General features: G+C 34.8%; 1 protein-coding gene across 2 annotated transcripts in view; it reads left to right on the top strand.

Moving 5' to 3' along the window:
- The window catches only part of COL4A5 (collagen type IV alpha 5 chain), a 235,878-nt gene that overhangs the window by 166,459 nt on the left and 48,043 nt on the right, over positions 1-21,376 (top strand). For both annotated transcript variants that reach the window (XM_053891275.1, XM_019426823.2), the window contains exons 30-36: positions 9,738-9,851; positions 14,911-15,078; positions 16,020-16,109; positions 16,842-16,991; positions 18,760-18,858; positions 20,236-20,325; positions 20,747-20,886. In XM_053891275.1, coding sequence (XP_053747250.1) covers positions 9,738-9,851; positions 14,911-15,078; positions 16,020-16,109; positions 16,842-16,991; positions 18,760-18,858; positions 20,236-20,325; positions 20,747-20,886 — 851 coding nt within the window. The remainder of the gene's footprint in view (positions 1-9,737; positions 9,852-14,910; positions 15,079-16,019; positions 16,110-16,841; positions 16,992-18,759; positions 18,859-20,235; positions 20,326-20,746; positions 20,887-21,376) is intronic.

The following is a 21,376-nucleotide window of genomic DNA, read 5'->3' as shown; positions in this document are numbered from 1 at the left end:
TATTTATATGTTAAATTGGAAGTGATCTTTATATATTCTGCATACTGTTCCTTTGTTCAATATATGTTTATGAGTATTTTATCCTGATCTGGTTTGCCTATCCTTTTTTTATAAGTGTATTTTAATGAATAAAAGTTTTAGTTTTATTGATGTTCCATTTATCTATTTTTATATAATTATTTTCTGTGTTTTGTCTAAGAAACCTTTCCTTTCCCAAAGTTTCAAAGATATTCTGTTTTATTTTATAAATTTTATAATTTTAGCTTTTATGTTTAAGACTATCATTCATTCCAGATAATTTTATTCAACATCATTTGTTCAAAATATCTCCCTTCCCGTTTGATTACTTGACATCTGTGTCAAAAATCAGATGGCTATATATGTGTAGGTCTGTTTTGTGCTGTTAATTCTACTTATCTATTTTACTATCCTTAAGTCATTACCAACTGTTTCTATTACAGTAGCTTTATAATAGACTTGATGTCAGGTAATGTAATCCTCCAATTTTGTTCTTTTTAAAATTTTTCTTTGAATATACTAGATCCTTTGCCTTTACTCTCAGGGTAGTTTAAATTTGTATGTCCATTATTATGAATAAAATTGAACATCTTTTCATATGCTTAAGGGTCATACATACTTTTCCTGTGAACTGGTCATGTACTTTGCTTATTTCTCCATTGATTTCCTCTACCCACTTGATTCTGATTCCCCTATTAGCCTACATGGTTTGGCAATTGCTTTTTCCTTACTGGTTTGCAAGGAATGGGGCTCTCCTGGTCAATATTTTGGCTTCCAGAGAATAATCTGAGCAACTCTATACTCCCGAAACATGTTGGATTATTTCCCATTAAAGCAATATGACAGCACAGCCCAATTTATCCAGCCTATATTCTACCAGCAAAAGCCCCAAACTAGCCCAATACTAATTCTTCTTAGATAAAGCTCTTTTAAAAATACCTATCTGTGTTCATGTAAACAGTTCTGGCCACCTGTAAACTGTAACACTCAAAGTTACACATAGTGTTCCCCACCAATTATCTACCCTAGCTGAGACATGTGACTCCAAAAATTGCAGATAGAGACATTCCAAATGATAAGCTATGTGGCAGTCTCCATATGGGATTTACTCACTCATGATACTTTTGTTTATTAAAATATCCTTGAGACGGGTTAGGAAGAAATGGGTTGAAGACTATTTTAAGCATCAGTGTCTTAACAGGCATTTATTTTCCTAATCTTTGAAAGTAAATATAGGATCCCCATATCCTAATAAGAATCATTCTGAAATATTAAAACTCCAGTACAGTTCCTATGTCGCTAGAAGAAAAAGAAGTTGGGATTTTCTGCCATATAATTCTTTCATTCCTCAAACATTATGTTTTTATTCTGTGCCAGATACTATTTGAGTCACTAGAAACACAAAAGCATAGAGTCTCCTCTGTGACTACTATAAGAAAATCTACATGGTTTCACTGTGATAGTGGTTATTTTATCTGGAACCTTTATGAATATGTATTGTTAATGTTTTGGGTCAGTAAACCACTGTCAGAACTCAATAAGCAAATCATAATAAAAGTTCACCTATCAGACACGCTTATTCCAGTAGTTGGGTATTAGAACCTAGTAATCTCTTCTAATAGGAGATTTGCACTTTCAAAGCAAAATGGTAACCAATAATAAATTAATTAGGCTAATACCCATCAGGAAAGAACTATATGAGGATGAAAATGTGCTTAAGACTCAACATTAGAAAAAGAAAGACTCAGCATTAGAATCATCTTAAAAAGGTAAAAAAAGATGACTTTGGAAACATTCAGTTTGGCTCATATGTTACTTTTGTTCAGGGCCTCATCCAAGATGCCTTGGGAGGCTTCATAAGGGAGGTGACACTTGAGCTGTATCCTTAGGAAAGGATGTTCCAGGTAGCAGGAATAACATCCAAAAGTATTGTAACAAATAGAATGGTATAGAAATGGAAATATTGAAATAAATACAAATAAAATGTAATTTGCAAAAAATATATATCATATCTAGAAATTAATAAAATAAAGTATGCCTAATGTATTTGTGGAAGAAATTAAAACTATTATTAACAAACTTGAAAAAAGGTAAAATTAGCTGGTTGATAAATCATATGTGTGCATCGGAAGGCTCAGTGATGTCAACTCTTTCCAAATTTGTCTAAATATAATGCATTTTCAATGAGAATTCAAATAGGACTTTTTTGGAAGCACTTGACATAACTAATTCTGAAACTTAACATTTACCAAACATTTACTAAAATATATTACAATATAATTGTAATTATACCATTGTGAACCAGTGCTGGAACAGACCAGTAGACCAATATGATAGAAAGAGTTTAGAAACATGTATATACGGAACACATACATACACACATACTTATGTATATATAGCAACTTGATATATCACAGAAATATCCTCAGTCAGTAGGGAAAGAATAGATTCTTTAAAGTTGGTATTGAGTAAGTGGTCTCAACTAAAGAAATTTCTGATACACAGTATGTTAAAAAAAAGAATGAAATAATAATTATGAAAAGTACAATTTTCAAAGGATGAGAAATGTGGAAGACAGAAAAAGATAGATTTCTGTGGCACCTTAAGATCATACAATTTTGGCAGCTCTTTTTAATAAAGAGAATACAAAATTACAAATAGAAAATTGGGATACTGTAATGCCCAACATCAGGTGGTCTTCAGTCCAGCTAGGCTTGTCATACTCATTCAACTACCATAGGCCATACTTTGCATCAGCTTCATGTAGAATACAAGGATAGGATGTACAGTGTTCTAAGCAGAGCAGTGTTAGGAGTTTCCCTTGTGCATAACTCCTCAACATTAACATTTATAGAATATTCCACCCCACAAGAGCACGAAACAGATTCTTTTAAAGTGCACATGGTGGGCACCGGGGTGGCTCAGTTGGTTAAATGTCTTACTCTGGTTTTGGCTCAGGTCATGATCTCAATGGTTCGTGGGTTTGAGCCCCATGTCGGGCTTCATGCCAACAGTGCAGAGCCTGCTTGGGATTATCTCTCTCCTCTCTCTGCCCCTCTTTTGCTCGCATGCTCTCTCTCTCTCTCTCTCTCTCTCTCTCTCTCTGTCTGTCTCTCAAATTAAATAGATAAATGTAAAAAAATAAAGTACACATGGAAAATTCATCATGATCAATGATAATCTAGGCCTTAAAACAAACTTTGGAAAATTCAAAATATTGAAATTATGTAGTATAGTCTTTTAGCATACTGTGTTTAACAAGAAATCAGTAATAGAAAGCTATCTGGGTAAATCTTGACATGTTTGGAAAATAACCAAAGCACTTTTAAATAACTCATAAATCAAAAGGGAAATCACTGTGAAAACTAGAAAGTATTTTAATTTAATAAAAATGAAAGTAAAACATATCAAATTCAGAGAATTCAGATAAAGAAGTAATTAAAAGAAAATTTATGTGTGAAAAGCTTTTATTAGATAAAAAGAACAACTTTTCACCTTAAGAAATTAGACAAGGAAAGTAAAATAAAAAGACAATCAGAAGATAGAGCAAAATAACAGTAAGAGCAGGTATCAGTGAAATTGAACACTGAAAAACAATAGAAAAATTCTGTGATACCAAATGGCTTTCTTTGAAAAGATTAATAAAATGGATATACCTCTAGCCAGGCCAGCCAAGAAAAGAAACAAGAAGAGACACGTGTTACCACTATTAGTAATGAAAGAGGGGGCATCGTTGTAGACCCTACAGACATTAAAAGAATAACACGGGCATATGACAGACAACTGTATGCTCATAAATTTGACAGCTTAGATGAAAAGGTTTAGTTTCTTAAAAGATACAAACCACTGAAGCTCACTGAAGAAGAAGTGGATAATACAATATTTATTAAAGAAATTTAGTTTGTAATTAAAATCCTACCAACAAACTACAGATCCAGATGGCATCGTTGGTAAATTCAAACAAACATTTAAAGAAACAGTAACACTAGTTCCACACAATCTCTCTCCAAAAATAGAAGTGGATAGATTGTTTCCCAACAATTGTATGAGGCCAGCATTACACTGAAATCAAAAACCGTCAAAGACATCATAAGAAAAGAAAGTTGTAGACCAATATCCCTCTGGAACATATTTATATATATATAAAGTCTCAGGAAAATATTAGCAGATCTAATCCAACAGTATATAAAAAAGATTATATTCTACAACCAAGTAAGATTTATCCTCAGAATACAAGGCTGATTAGAAAATCAGTGTAATTTGGGGTGCCTGGGTGGCTCATTCAGTGAAGCATCTGACTTAGCTCAGGTCATGATCTCACAGTTCATGAGTTCGAGCCCCACGTCGGGCTCTGTGCTGATAGCTCAGAGCCTGGAGCCTGCTTTGGATCTGTGTCTCCCTGTCTCTCTGCCCCTCCTCTGCTTGCACTCTGTCTCTCATTCAAAAATAAGTAAATATTAAAAAATTTAAAAAATCAGGGTAATTTGCTTCATCAGCAGTCTAAAGAAAAAACACAATATTATCATCTTAATAGATGCTGAAAATTATTTGGCAGAATTCAACATTCATTCTGCAAAGGTTGCTCTCACAAAATTAGAAATAAAAGAGAGATTCCTTAGCATGATAAAGAACATTTACAAGAAACTTGATCCATTATATTTAGTGGTGAAAGACTGATTTTACCTGAAGATATGGAACAGCATGAAGATGTCCTTTCATACCACTCCTTTTCATTATCATACTGTAAGTCCTATAAAGCAATGAAATGCTATCAGGCAAGAAATACAAATAATATGGTGACATATGATAGCTACACTTGTGGTGAACATAGCATAATATATATACTTGTTGAATCACTGTGTTGTACACCTGAAACTAATGTAACGTTGTGTGTCAACTATGCTCAAGTAAAATAAAATCTCATCATTTGAAAGACCTAAATGTGAGACAAGAAACCATCAAAATCCTAGAGGAGAACACAAGCAGCAACCTCTTTGACCTAAGCTGGACCAACTTTTTATTAGACATGTCGCCAAAGGCAAGGGAAACAAAAGCAAACATGAACTATTGGGACTTCATCAAGATAAAAAGCTTCTGCACAGTGAAGGAAACAATCAACAAAACTAGAAGGCAGCCTACGGAATGGGAGAAGGTATTAGCAAATGACATATCTGATAACTGATAAAAGGTTAGTACCCCAAATCTGTAAAGAACTTAGAAAACTCAACACCCAAAAACAAACAACCCAGTTAAGAAATGGGCAGAAGGCACAAATAGACACATTTCCAAAGAAGACATCCAGATGGCTAACAGACACATGAAAAGATGCTCAACATCACTCATCATCAGGGAAATACAATCAAAACAAAGATGAGATACCACCTCACACTATCAGAATGACTAATATTAACAACACAAGAAACAGCAGGTGTTGGTGAGGATGTGGAGAAAGGGAAACCTTCTTGCACTGCTGGTGGAAATACAAATTGGTGCAGCCACTTTGGAGAACAGTATGGAGTTTACTCAGAAAACTAAAAACAGAACTATCCTGTCATCCAGCAATTGCACTAATAGGTATTTACCCAAAGGATATAAAAATACAGATTCAAATAGGTACATGCACCCCAATATTTATTGCAGCATTATCAATAATAGCCAAACTATGGAGAGAGCCCAAATGTCCATTGACTGATAAATGGATAAAGAAGATGTTGTGTGTACACACACGCACACACACAGTGGAATATTTCTCAACCATCAAAATGAATGAAGTCTTGCCATTTGCAGTGACATGGATGGAACTAGAATGTATTATGCTAAGCGAAATAAGTCAAAGACAAATACCATATGATTTCACACATACCTGGAATTTGAGAAACAAAACAGATGAACATATAAAAAGGGGGGAGCAGAGAAGAGAGGGAAACACACAAGATCCTCTTAATGATAGAGAGCAAACTGATGGTTGATGGAGAGAGGTGGGTGGGAAATGGTCTAGATGTGTAATGAGTACTAAAGAGGGCACTTGTTATGATGAATCACTAAATTCTACTCCTGAAACTAATATTGCAATGTATTTTAACTAAGAAAATTTAAATTTAAAAAAAAACTCATCACTAAGTAACCCCCCCAAAATAGAAATAAAAGACATACAGATTGGAAAGGCAGAAAAAAAAACTTTCTTTATAGGTGACTTGATTTTCTATATGGAAAATCAAAAATCTACAAAAAAAACTCCTTGAACTAAGAATTGATGGGATACAAGGCAAATATACAAAAGTAAATTGTATTTCTACATGCTATTATGAGCAACTAGAAATGAAGATTACACAGAACAGCATTATTTGAAATAGAATAAAATAACATGAAATACTTAGGTATAGTTCTAAAAAATGTGTGCAAGGTCTGTATGTGGAAAACTAGAAAACACTTATGACAGAAATCAAACTCCAAACAAATAGAAAGATCGTTTGTGTTTATGAATTGGAAGGCTCAATATTGTTAACATAACAGTTTTCTCCAAGTTTATTCATAGATTTAACATGTTTCCTAGCAAAATTCGCGGTAGTTTCTTATTCAAAATTTTTTTTGGAAAGGGAAAGGACCTAGAATAGCCAAAATAATTTCACAAAGAAGTATAGAGTTGGAGGATTCATAGTATTTAATTTCCAAACTTAATGTAAAGCCACAGTGATTAAGATAGTGTGATATATGTGAAATGAGAGACACATACAGATCAATGGAAGGCCATAGGGAGTCCAAGAATAGACTTATAGAATTTGATTTTTGACAAATGGAAAAGGCAATTTCAATAGAAGAATAAGTTTTTTCAACAAATGGTGCTAAGTCAATTGGTCATCCATGTGTAAAACAAAACAAAAAAGATGAACCTCAACCCACGCTTCACACCGTATACAGAAATTAACTCAGAATGGATCATAGACTTAAGTATATAACCTAAAATGATAAAAAAAAATTTTGGAACAGAGGCAAACATTTTCTATAAAGGGCCCAATAATAAATATTTTAGTTTTTATGGGCCACCTATGGGTTTTGTCATATAATATTTTTTTCCTTTTTAACAACTTTAAATAATGTAGAAACCATTCTTAGCTCACAGGCAGTTCAAAATGAAACCTACAGGCCAAATTTAGCCCATGGGCAGTACTTTATTATCCTTTATTTTAGACGAAAGCATAGGAGAAACTCTTCATGATTGTAGGTTGAGCAGAGTTGTTAGATAAAATACCAAAAGAACAGTACATTTAAAAATTGATAAATTGGACTTAATTAAAACGAAAGGTACTTTCATACCATGTATCTGACAAAAAGGACTTTTAGCCAGAATATATAAAGAATTCTTCAAGGTCAGTAATTAGGAAACAACCAAATTTGAATTTGGAAATACAGGCAAATGATTTGAACGGATACTTTACCAAAGAAGGTATCTGAATAGTAAGCACATCTAAAGATTTTCAATATAATCAGTCATCTAGGACATGCAATTCAAAACTACAATGAGATACCATTTCTTATCCTGTCAGAATAGGCTTCAAAAAAGAAGGAAAACTGGCAATACCAAGTGCTGCCAAAAATGTGGGGTAACTAGAACTGATACATTACTAGTTAGAATTCAAAATGTTATAGCCACTTTGAAAAACAGTTTGGGAGAAGATATTTGCAAATGACATATCTGACAAAGGTTTAGTATCCAATATCTGTACAGAACTTAGCAAACTCAACACCCAAAAATGAATAATCCAATTAAAATGGGCAAAAGATATGAATAGGCATTTTTCCAAAGAATACATACAGATGGTCAACAGACACATGAAAGGATATTCAACATCACTCATTATCAGGGAAATACAAATCAAAACCACGGTGAGATATCACCTCACACTTGTGAGAATGGCTAAAATCAACAACACAGGAAACAACAGGTGTTGGCAAGGATGTGGAAAAGGGGAACTCTTGCACTGTTTTTGGGAATTCAAACTTGTGCAGCCACTCTGGAAAACAGTATGGAGGTTCCTCAAAAAACTAAAAATAGACCTACCCTACAATCCAGCAATTGCACTACTAGATATTTACCCAAAGAATACAAAAATACTAATTAAAAGGGACACATGCGCCCCGATGTTTATGGAAGCATTATCTACAATAGCCCAATTATGGAAACAACCAAAGTGTCCATCGACTAATGAATGAATAAAGAAAAGGTGGTACATATATAATGGAATATTACTAAACCATAAAAACAATGAAACCTTGCCATTTGCAAAGACATAGATGCAGTTAGAGAGTATTATACTAAGCGAAATAAGTCAAAGAAAAACCAATACCATATGATTTCACTCATGTGGAATTTAAGAAACAAAACAAATGAACATGGGTGGGGGGAAAGGAAAGGCAAACCAAGAAACAGACTCGTAATCATAGAGAACAAACTGATGGTTACCAGAGGGGAGGGGGCATGTGGGGATGGGGGAAATAGGTGATGGAGATTAAGGAGTGCACTTTTGATGAACACTGGATGTTGTATGGAAGTGATGAATCACTAAATTCTATACCTGAAACTAATACTACACTGTCTGTTAACCAACTGGAATTTAAAGAAAAACTTAAAAAAAGAAAAACATTTTGACAATTTCTTATAAACATACCCTTACCACATGACCCAGCAATCCCACTCCTAGTTATTTTTCCAAGAAAAAATGTGACACTTCACACAAAAATCTCTAGGTCAGTGTTCATAGCAGCTTTGTTCATAATTGCCACGAATTGGAAATAGCCCAGTTTCCTTCAGCTGGTGAATAGATGAACGAATTGTGGCATGTTTGCATAATGGAATACTATTCATCAATAAAAGGTAACAAGCTACTGATTTGTACAGCAACTTGGATGCATCATGCATTATGTTAAGGGAGAGGAGACATACTCAAAAGGCTACATACTATATGATTGCATTTATATGCTATACTGGAAAAGGAAAAACTATAAGACGTAAAACAGATCAAGCAGTTGCCAGGGAATTAGAGTGTAGAGAGGAGTTGACTACAACCAGGTACAGGAAGCCTTTTGGTTTGATGGCACTATATATGTATCTTATATATCTTGATGTTGGTGGTGATTATATGACAGTATACATTTGTCAAAACCCATCAGAGTACATTAGAGAGTTTTAGTATATGTAAAGAAAATTTTTTTAAACTAAGAGAGACAGAAGATAGAGGGACAGTGAAGTTTCTATGGTCAAAGTATTTTACTGATGATGGGACAGGCTTTAGCTTGTTTATGGGACATGGGCCCAAGTTAACAAATAAGAAGATGTTAAAGGTTACCTACCTTCAAAAAGCAACTTGAAAATATATTTTATACTTATAGATACTTACCCAAACTTATAGATACTTATAGATGAGTTGCAGGCAAAAGAAATGTGTGGTTTGTAATCTTATGTACTATTTTGTGAATTTGATTTTAGGTATTGAGGTTGAGTGCTCAGCATAGGTTAAATTATAAGTCTGTAACTTTTAATTCATTTCCTATTATCTTCTGTGAGTACTTCTGCATACTTTTCTTGCTCTATGATTGGTTAGCTTTTCAAGATCCCTGCTTACTATGATGTGCCTTTTCACATGGGTGTTGTGGTTCCTAATGACTAGTGACTCAGCTATTGTTGCTGTTTTTAATATTTAAACTATATTTATTTCTTAAAGGTGATATTGGGCCAAATGGACAACCTGGGCCAATGGGACCTCCTGGGCTTCCAGGGATAGGTGTTCAGGGACCACCAGGGCCACCAGGGATTCCTGGACCAGTAGGCCAACCTGGTAAGAGTGGAATAAATAAATGTGCATTTTGTAGCACTCATTATTAGAGGTTGGTTAGCTCATCAGTAAAGTACAACCTATGTAACAGTTTTCCAGAAAACAGATTTGAATAACATGTCTACTTGTATAATATTGTAAAACTGAAAAAGTATAGATCACAGCATAAGAGCTACTTTAATCCCATATTTTCCCTTCGTGTTCATTTAAAATTGATCTATTGACAATAATACAGTTTCACATTGCAGTATGTTGCCACAGCATACGGTCATTAAGCTAGTGGCAGTCTTGGAATCACAGTCTAGTGCTGATTATTTCAGATCTGAGTAGCTGTACAGAATTAATAGACCTTTGTGGAATCTTTTAACATTTCTTTGCACATTTAACATTCTGTTAAAAATATTTTTTAGGCATTCTCATTTCTTTTTCTTTTTTAAATTAAACAAGTGCGTTGAATTTTTCCCCCTTTGCCCCTAAATCAGCAGTTGCTTTGCAACTCATAAGCTCGCTAAACTTTTTTTAAATTGTTTTTTTTTTTTAAGTTTTTTACTGTTTGTTTATTTTTGAGAGACAGAGCGCAAGTGAGGAAGGGAAAGAGAGAGGGAGACACAGAATCTGAAGCACGCTCCAGGCTCCGAGCTATCAGCATAGAGCCTGGCATGGGGCTCAAACTCACAAACCATGAGATCAGGACCTGAGCTGAAGTCTGACACTTAACTGACTGAGCCACTCAGGCGCCCCTAAGCTTTTTTTATATACATAGGCAAAACAAGTTTTGTCAGCTGGTAACCTGATAGAGAATCATATTGTTCCTCTACGTTTGTGTGAGAGTTTACTTGAGTTTTGTGGATTCTGAGCCATCTGGTTATGCACAGTAAGGGCCACTCTTGAGCCGGTATGTTACTGTAAAGCAATGTAATAATTCCTGAAGTTAAAACAAATATGAAAAACTTAATCATTCCTTAACTTACATGAATATGTCAGATGACTTACATGTAGACTTACAGTAGAAATATATTTTCTGCCCTTAAATGACAATAGATATTTTGTTAATTATTATGCTAAAATCTAGAAACACCAATTAACAATATAAAAAGTCTGGAAGTAAAGGTTATTTTAGCTTATTTCCTGTTTAAATATTTTATTTTATGGCACATTGTACCTTTTTTTAATGGCCCCTAACATGTCACTACTACTGACTTAAAAATAAGAAAACTTACAGTGTTGCTTTGAACCAGGTTGTTCAAACCAGGTTGTTGTAGCTGCTTCAACACTTATGAAAAAACCATTCTGTTCAAGTAACGCAGCGAAAGGATCTTGAGAAAAAACAATTTTTAGGTTTGGTCATTATAGTCTTGGCCTGCTTTTCCACAAAGATGGCTAAAATGAATTTATCATTTCTGTTGTGTTTTGTCATTTCTTTTATTTCCCAAAATTGCATGAGGTTTTGTAAGCATTCTGAATTCTTAAATCACAGCTAAACAAGAGTGGAAATACTACTGTTAATAACAAGCTGAACAAAATAAGAATACATCTATTTGTGGTTTATGCTTTCTCAAATTTAGCTAATACTCTAAATATTTCATTCTTCCAATGTTCTCTGCTTTTTAACTTATGTATATATAGGTATATTAATTTATAAAGTCTAGATAGGACAGGCAGGGGAAAAATAATGTTGCTGATTTAATCTCATCTCTTTCTTCTGTAAATATATGCTTTACCATAGAAGTCAAGATCTTAACTAATATGGTTCAACAAATGAAGTTAATAGCAACTGTCATGAAAATGTATTCAATGCACTCTTATTAATATAGATATGTTATCAAATCACAGATTTTTTTACTATAGGATAGACCACATTTTATATTTAATACTAGCCACATATACTCACTTTTTATATAAATTTTTTTATATCACCAAAGCAGAAAATTATCTTAGCCCATTTCAAAAACATTGTAATTTCTGTCCATACATCTAAATGAAAGGGTGATCAGGAAGGCTGTTACTTATATTTTGATACACCTGACTTAGACTGCATGGCTAAAATTCTAGCTACTAATGTTTTCTAATAAGCTTATTTAATATACTTGCTGTGTTTCATTTTGCAGTAGAAAACGTAATGCAAAATATTCTATATTGTCATCTGCCCAGTATAAAATGTTTGCATTATGCTTTTCAAGCATTTTTGACTCCAGCGTTCTGCTGTAATTTAATTAAACTTTACTATTTGTCATTCTCCTTTCCAAGGCAGGATACACAGTTTAATGCATGTTTATAAATTAAGGAACTGTTGAATTATCAATTCCTCATTTGACAGCAGGGAAATTAAAGAAAAAAATGCCAAAGGATAAGCAAAATGCTTTTCATTCCATGCCCTACTCATCGGGGCAGAAATGGAAATTATTGATTCTTATTATTTGATTTGGCTATTAGCTAGGAGATCGCTGCTTTAGTGAATCTTTTAGAGGTCAGTTAGATATACTCAATTCCATGTTCACATATCATACCCTAACCTGAGCCAAATATATTATAATGCTTGCCTGGCCTCAGGAAAAAGTACATAACTGAATCAGTTCAACCTCATTGCTACTAACGTGAAACAAAGAAACAAGGAATTAGTCATGTCATTTCATAGATGAAGTTTCCTAACATATTTTCATCTACGAAGTTTTCTAACTTTTTTTCAGCTATCAAACCCTCAGTTAGCGTGTGTGTGTTTGTGTGTGTGTGTGTGTGTGTGTGTGTGTGTGTGTGTGTAAAGTTCTCACAGATAATATGTGTTTTTGAATTATTCCCCTTTTTTCAGTAACTGGTTCCATTTAGCTGCCAATAAATTAAGCACATCTGTATACCCCTCATGCACTTACCCTTTATAGATATAGCCATATAATTCCTATTATTATATAAGGATGAATTTATCATTTCTGTTGTGTTTTGTCATTTCTTTTATTTCATCATCTTAATTCTTGATCTTACTAGGATGCCTATTTCTGACAATATTCATGGAAAATATCTATGCTATGAAAAGTACAGCATAATATCTGTTACTACTACAAATAACAATAAAAAAAATCTTTGCTAGTACATGCGGGTTTGTTTAATCACAGTCATCCACTAATTATTATTGAATTCTCTGTACCTAAGCTGTTATAGTATAACATCAAATTCAGTTTTAAATTCTAACTTATCTTTAGGAGCTTAAGTTCCAAAAGGGTTATTCAAAGTAATATAAGGATCAGAGATAAAAATGTAAAGCTGATTTTCATCAAAGAGGATGTAAATTTAAAAAAATAAAAAATAAATAAAACAAGTAATAAAAATAAAAATAAATAAAATGATACCTTAAAAAAGACAGCATTACTTTTTGTGAATGTAAATATTTTAGTGTGTCTCTGTTGGCAAATACATCTCATTTATAGAATATGGTATATGAACACCTTAATGAATGCCTACAGTAAGTTTCTTTACTCATTACTGATATATGACAGTCATGAATCAGTATCTAATAACTTCTACTTGTAGACGTTTTTGTTCTCATCTTAACATGCTTAGTTTTGTCTCCTAACCTAATCAATCTTTTGGCAACTTGCTTCTGCCTGGGTAGTTCATCTTGCTACTAAACTGTAACTCCTGCCTCTTGAACTTCAGGCCTACCAGGTACTGTAGTTCTTTCCCAAAAGCTGGATCTTAAAGTAAAGCTTTAAACATGAAAAACAAACAAGATTTCTCCAGACTTAAGTCTTTGGTTTCTTTTCATTCTTTTGTGGAGCATATTTCAAAGGACAAATTATTTATCTCAAAACCTCAGCTGTCAAAAACTAGTTGGAATATAACAATAGGCAGCAATCCATATAGAGCTATAATAGTGCTCATTTTTAGGTATCATCATACTTCACAAATACAATAATATAAAATCTCTCTCCCCTTTTTATAGTATTTTTTTATGAAATGACAGCATTGGAACCATCACCACTGTGCCAACTAAACGGAATTCTCTAATCTTCGAAGTGAATTTTATTGGTTTAAGGACATGCTGGTATATGACACCAAACAGATCTTAAAATCCTAGCATCTTGCTCTATTATAAAAATAATTGTCTATGAAGCTTCAACAATAAAATTAGGTCTTATTGTTGAAGGGACCCTTGGAATGGTCACCTGGCTCAGCCTCTAGCTTCCAGTCAGTTGTATCCCCAGATGTAGATCAACAATATTAAGTGACTCACTAAGTCACATAGCTGATAGGTATTGGAGCGGGAACTTGCTCTGTGTTTGTAGAGTAATTCTTTTCCCTATATTCTAACCATCTTGTGTCTTGGAGTAGTTCAGTCTTACAAAACGTACTAAGGTTAAGCATTTTTTCAATGTCATATTTTTTCTGTAAAATCCTGGTTGGAATACTGGGAAACAAAATTTAACAACAAAAACTTATGGTAATGTATTATTAAAACAACATGTAAAATGAGGTTAAAATAAAGTCAAAAAGGTCCATGCAATGGGCTTATTCAGTAATTAATCATTCTTATGGATTATGGAAATATAGCCCAATAATCCATAGTACCTTAGAGCAATGCAAATCCAAATGCAGTCAACGGACCAATGTCAAATCACAAACTGCTTGTTACCAGTCTGCATTGGAATTAAAAGAAACTGAGAGTAAGCATTTAGAAACTTTTATAGCAATTTGACAGTGTAATTGTAGTTGTTGAATTTAATAGCCGAAGGTAGACATGTATTATGTATGTCTCTGGTTTTTTTATTTTAGTTCTTTTAGTCATTTTACTATATTTTATGAAAAATATTAGTCCAGGATTGACCAAGAATTAAGAAAAGATTCGTCCTTCACCAGAAATAATTTGAGAAGCACTTTCATAGAGAAATGTACCTGAAAATCCTGAAGTTTGATGGTTAGGTCATTTTATGTGCATGATACCAAAAGAATCTCTGACTCACTGTTAGGTTTGTTATAGAAAGGAGTCTGTCACTTGTTTGCTAGAAAAATGATCAGACACATCTCTTAAAACTACTTCAAAACTGGTTAATATTGGTGTTGTATTAACTAGGCTTACATGGAATACCAGGAGAGAAGGGAGATCCAGGACCTCCTGGGTTTGATGTTCCAGGACCCCCTGGTGAGAGAGGCAGTCCAGGAATTCCTGGAGCACCCGGTCCTATGGGACCCCCAGGATCACCAGGGATTCCAGGAAAAGCAGGTGCCTCTGGATTTCCAGGTAATTTATTTAAAGTTTTCTCAGGTTTTGGATTCAGTAAGTTAAAACTCTTATGATTCCATTATATTATTCCTTTGTCGTACTTTTCTGGATTGACCTAGTCCTTAAGGAAAAGTGTTAAATGTCTTTTCAAGAGACTCACTTTGTTATTTACATTATACTTTTTCTCTGGGAGATTTCTTGTTACATATTGCTGTATAGAAAATTACCCCAGAATTTAATGGTTTAAATCAACCTTTTTTATTTTGTTCAAGATTTTGTGGGTCAGGAATTAAGGCATGATTTGAATGGGGTCATTTATCTCTGATCCAGATGGCATCAACTGGAGCGGTTGGGATGAAGGATCTACTTCCAGAATGGCATTTCTCTGACACCTGAGTGTACCTTGGCCTCTTCACATGTCTCTGATTATCCATAATGTTTCTTCACATGGCTTAGGATTGTTATATTATGATAAAGTCAGGGTAGTTGCTCTCCTTCTAAAGGCAGCTGGCTTCCAAACAAGAGAATCCCCCAAACCAAAACCGAGTGTTCCAAGAACCTCAGGTGAAAGCCACAAGACTTCTTATGATCTAGCTTTGGGAATCACAGTGTCACTTAGTCAAGGACAAGGCACAGAGTCAGCCCAAATTCAAGGGGAGAAGGCTACACAAGGGTGTGTATACTGGTAAGTGTGGTGCATTGTGAGGTCATCTTTGGAGATAAGCAACCACAGTGAGTCTTCATATTCATAGGTATTGGCAATAGTGGTCACTATGGTTACAACAGTTGAAAAGGGGTAAGACTTAGTGCCTTCCCTCCCACCCTCAGGTCTTCCAATTGCCATCTTAAAACTTACCTTCCCTCCAACCCTCAGGTCTTCCAACTGCCATCTTAAAACTTACCTTTTATCTTTCCAAGGTCAAGGAAAGGTAAAAGTTAATTATTTATATTCTTCAAAGGTGCCAAAGGTGAAATGGGTATGATGGGACCTCCAGGCCCACCAGGACCTTTGGGAATTCCTGGCAGGAGTGGTGTTCCTGGTCTCAAAGGTAATATTCAGAGTTGGCGGCAGATGCATGTAAGAGAGAAAATTTAACATCTTTTATGTCAATACAAAACATTTTTATTTGACTGCTTTAAAATGAGCAATGCTTGCTTGTATATTCTTTTTTAAGTTTTTAAATGTTTATTTCTTTATTTATTTTGAGAGAGAGCGTGTGTGCATGCAAGTGGGAGAGGGGCAGAGAGGGAGAGAGAGAGAGAGAGAGAGAGAGAGAGAGAGAGAGAATCTCAAGCAGGCTCAATGCTATCATTGCAGAGCCCAATGCAGGGCTTGATCCCATGAGAACCATGAAATCATGACCTGAGCCAAAATCGAGTCAGATGCTCAACCAGCTGAGCCACCCAGGTGCCCTACTTGTGTTTGTTTGTATGTGACATGGCATTTAAATAGGTTCTGTTTTCAATGTGGTGGCATGTATTATTTGAATACCATGAAATGTGGTAAATGCTCAGCTCAAAATAACAAAATATAGGTATTAAATTTTGATTTTTTTTACAATTCCTATAATTGTCAAAGAACCCCAGAAAATATATGAAGTGTTATTTGAGTATAAAAATGTGTGTGAATTCAAGTTATTCATAGACAATAACCATGGCGCATAAGTGTTTTGGATGGTCAGTGACCTACCGAACTGTGGAACATATGAATAATGTTTATATGCATTAATCTTGGAAGGATGAATCTGATCTGTTGTCCTCCACACACATGTCGGTTTTAGGTGATAATGGTTTTCAGGGTCAGCCAGGACCTCCTGGCCCTGTAGGAGAAAAAGGTGGTAAAGGAGAGCCTGGCCTTCCAGGCCCTCCTGGACCAATGGATCCAGATCTGCTGGGCTCAAAAGGAGAGAAGGGGGACCCTGGATTACCAGGTGAGTGAATGTATTTATTCGTGAATGTGTTTACTGGTATATCTGAAGTTTAATTTTTAATATCATGAAAAGTTGACTTGTAGCATAGGAGTCACCAACAAAAGGCACTTAGATGTATCAATTTTTGGTAATGAAAATTTTCACCTGATTTGTACTATTTCAGTGATCAACTTTTATTTAAGTATTTTCTTTGTAGTTTAATCTATCACAAACTATGAAGTCTTAAAATAGACTTAAGGCAGTCATTTTCAGGCTTTCCAGAAAGTAGTACAGGATGTGGTTGAGAGAAATGGATATATGGCCAGAATCACTTGGAAAACAGATTTCAGTGCTTAGGAAATTTGCTGGTCCTTTAATTTTTTTCCCATGAAACCAGATGGGAATGAGTGGTATATTGTTGCCCTGCAGTGTTTTGATATCCATATCATACTTGGCTCTAAATGCAGTTCATTGTTATTCTGCCATGGAAGAATAACAAGTATTAGACTACGAAGAGCCAATCTCAGCCCTGGGGGAAGTTGCTGAAAGTAGGTTTAGGGAACAACTGTGTTACTATTGTTATTTTACTAGAAACAAATAAGAAGTATAACATTGATTTATTTTTATTTTTATTTTTTTTTAATGTTTATTCATTTTTGAGAAACAGAATGTGAGTTGGGGAGGGGCAGGGAGAGAGAGGGAGACACAGAATCTGAAACAGGCTCCAGGCTCTGAGCTGACAACACGGAGCCCGACGTGGGGCTCAAACTCACAGACAGCAAGATCATGACCTGAGCTGAAGTCGTATGCTTAACCAACTGAGCCACCCAGGCACCCCAACATTGATTTTTTAAATACAAAATTCTTTTTTCGTTTTACAAAACTGTAACATATAACAAGGCATCAGAACATGTAGATAAGCATGAATCAAATAAAGTACTTACAATCTAATCTATATAGAATAGCCTTTCAAAAAAAACATGGAACTTTAAAACTAGCTGTGTTTATTTGCAGCTTATAGTAAAGTTTGTGGCTCTTTTTGGTTTGTAAACGTTAATATTGTTCGTGTGTGTGTGTGTGTGTGTGTACACAGATGTTATGTTTCCCTATGAGCAGGACTTGGTGGGATTTTTTTTCTCAAAAGAGTTTAAGACATTACTATAGTTTTGTATGTTGTCAGAAAAGAGGCAGGGTTGCCCCATTTTTTGTATTGCTAAAATGAGATATCTTTCTTGAATGACTCCTTATAAGACTTCTCTTTCAAGTATGCCTTCTGTAAAATAAGAAGCAGTAAACTCTATTATAATATAATACAGCTATTAAAGATAGTTGTAGAATCTAAGAGATAGTCTAAAGATAATCTGCTCCAGTTCCTTCATTTTACAGTGTAAGAAACTGAGGCCCAAAGAGGAAAGTGACTTCAGTAATGAGTGCGTTGAATTTCTTAATGATAGCTCAATAAAAAGTGGAGGAGTTTAGTATGTGTCCAGTGCTATTTGGTTCATGCTATATCAGAATATCATGGGTTCCTGTATTTCATTCATAGTTCAGAATTTGGGTTGCTTGCCTTGTCAAATTATTTTTTTATGGTTAAGATTTTTTAAAATTTTATTATAGTTAAATTCTAGTTAGTTAACATATAGTGTAATATTGATTTCAGGAGTAGACTTTATTGATTCATCACTTACATATAACACCCGGTGCTCATCCTAACAGGTGCCTTCCTTAATACCCATCACCCATTTAGCCCATAAACCTAACTTATCTTCCCTCTACTCATCCTTGGAAGGTATTCCTGGAGTTTCGGGTCCAAAAGGTTACCAGGGTTTGCCTGGAGACCCAGGGCAACCTGGACTAAGTGGACAACCTGGATTACCAGGACCATCAGGTAAGTATGATAGACCACCTGTAGCAATATAATGACTGATCTCAAACCCTAGAAAAATTATTATGTATTTATCATATGTGATGATGTTTTGGATCTTTTCATGACAAGATGCTTGGGTAACTACTGAGATTTGGAGCTCTTTTTTTGGCAAAAATGTTGCCATTTGGCCCAAGCGTCAACTGACAAGATTTGTAGAATATTTTTTTGCTCAATTTCTTCTTTTTGACGCAGTGAGGGTGTATACAGAATCAGAAGTATATCCAAATAAGGTGCTGTGTTTTATTTACGTACGTTGAAACATATGTAAATGAGACAGTTATCTGATAGGCGCTGAGAAATTTACCTTTTTTTAGTTTTTGCCTTCAGACAAGTCAGTCATTAAACCACGTAAAGGTGGCTGCTGATTCTATTTTTTAAAGTTTCTAGGGATGAAAATTTTACAACCTACCTTGGTAGTCTGTTTCAGCATGAATCACCCTCAGAGGCCACATGGATTTTTTCCTTATTTCTAATAAAACTCTTTCTTGCTGCTTCTTAAGCCACTTTATTTAGTTAGGCTCCTAAGGAATTAAGAGAAGCTAGTCTCCATCCTCATAAGCGTCCTTCAGGTCAGTTATTCTGCTCTAGACTCTACTACGTTGCCTTAATATAGTTGGAAAGAGAAATTCTCTTCCTTTTTATCCTTCATATCTTCTGTATTCTCTTCCCTGAGTTGGAAGCCAGTGTGGAAGAAAAAAAAAGAAAAAATGTTTAAGGCAACATTGTGGTCCTTAGAAAATACCTAGGTAACACCGCACAGCTTAGGCACTTAAGCTCTAGGAAGAATGTCTGAACACAGCAGCCAGGACTGTTGGAGGTGACAGTATAGTACTTCTCCATCAATCTTCATCTATCCCTGGCCTCATGAACTGGGAATATATCATAACAGGATACCACTTTCCATTTGCCAGTTTCATAATATCAGACTTACATGGGAAAGCCATTTATGAATCTTTTAAAAGCAGACTCATTACATTGGATTTATCTGTGATAAATACAGTAAGGGTAGTTACACACATACAACAAATAGAACCTTGTTTCCAACTGGAAATGTTTTAGGGCAAGACACCAGATGTCCTGGTAAAATTTTTGCATTTTTAAAACTAATTTGAATTAGGAGACCTCTATCACCATGATTATATTGTAATATGTTCCCAAGGAGATTTCCTAGGTATCTCTTGCCTGTTTTATGCTGAGTTAGATCTGTGGAACTTAATCAGGTATTAAGATTTGATCCATCCAATCCCATGCTTGCATTATAATTACAGCCCACTCCAAGAAACCAGGCAACTTCAATATTGCTGACTTATCTTAATTTAACCAATTTGACTTTTCTAGGTCCCAAAGGTAACCCTGGTCTCCCTGGGAAGCCAGGACTTACAGGACCTCCTGGACTTAAAGGAAGCATTGGTGATATGGGTTTTCCAGGTGAGTGATGGCAGTCTCCCAAATATTTAATCCCACCAATGGAAGATGGCTTTGGAAAATTTGTTATCAAAATAGAGGCTGGTTGTGGATAAAATCAAACTGATGCAATGACTAAGGTAATCCGTGGATAGAGCTCTCCCATCACACAAATATTTGAAGTGGGAATTAATGGACAGAGTTTTAGAAACATTAAGAGTAAGAATCAACAAACATGTATCTTTTCTCTAGCTGTACCCCTTTCACCTAAACTTCCTTGAAAAGTAGGCTTTTAAATAATCCTAGTTATAAAGGATTATTTTTAACTCAGAATTTGCAGAGTTCTTTTTTAAAAAATCTTTTCCCTTGGTCATATGCATCATAGATGTGCCATAAATAAAGAATATTTTGTAAAAAAAAAATGCATGTTACATGTGTTCAACAGGCCCTCAGGGTGTGAAAGGGTCTCCTGGATCTCCTGGAGTTCCTGGACAACCTGGCTCCCCAGGATTACCTGGACAGAAAGGAGAAAAAGGTGATCCTGGTATTTCAGGCATTGGTCTTCCAGGTCTTCCTGGCCCAAAGGTAATTCTACTCCATGCATATGCCTGAGCAGATGTGATTTTTTTAAAATACTGTGCTCATTCCAAATTCTTCATTAAACAAACTATAGAATGACATGGTATATTCTAGAAATTCATTCCTTCTGTTTTCTCTTATTTTGTAAGGAGATACTTGTAGGGTTTGTAGCCAATCCAAAAAGAGGGGGGAGACATTCTGATTTCTTTGTTTTCCCTCTATCTTAATCTCTGAGTATATTTCAGTAAACCAAAGGCGTATTTTTCCGTTTTAGTGACAGAATTGTTGATCTGTATCCTAATATTATTATAAACGAATATGAAGAGACTTATATAAACAAAGTAACTTACGCAATTAATGAAAGTGCTGTAGTATTCCTAACTGCATATCGGAGGTAGTTCTCTTAAAACAGTTTTACATGCCCCTCTATGCCCCTAGTCAGTGTGAAAACTTTGGTAGTGTTTCTCCACCAATCAAATTTAGGATGTATTTTGGA

This window comes from Panthera pardus, unplaced genomic scaffold (genome assembly GCF_024362965.1).
Source record: "Panthera pardus isolate Hobbes unplaced genomic scaffold, ASM2436296v1 HiC_scaffold_27, whole genome shotgun sequence".
NCBI classification, from domain to species: domain Eukaryota; kingdom Metazoa; phylum Chordata; class Mammalia; order Carnivora; family Felidae; genus Panthera; species Panthera pardus.
The sequence above is the reverse complement of the archived record's forward strand: the minus strand, read 5'-3'. Positions and strand labels throughout refer to the sequence as shown.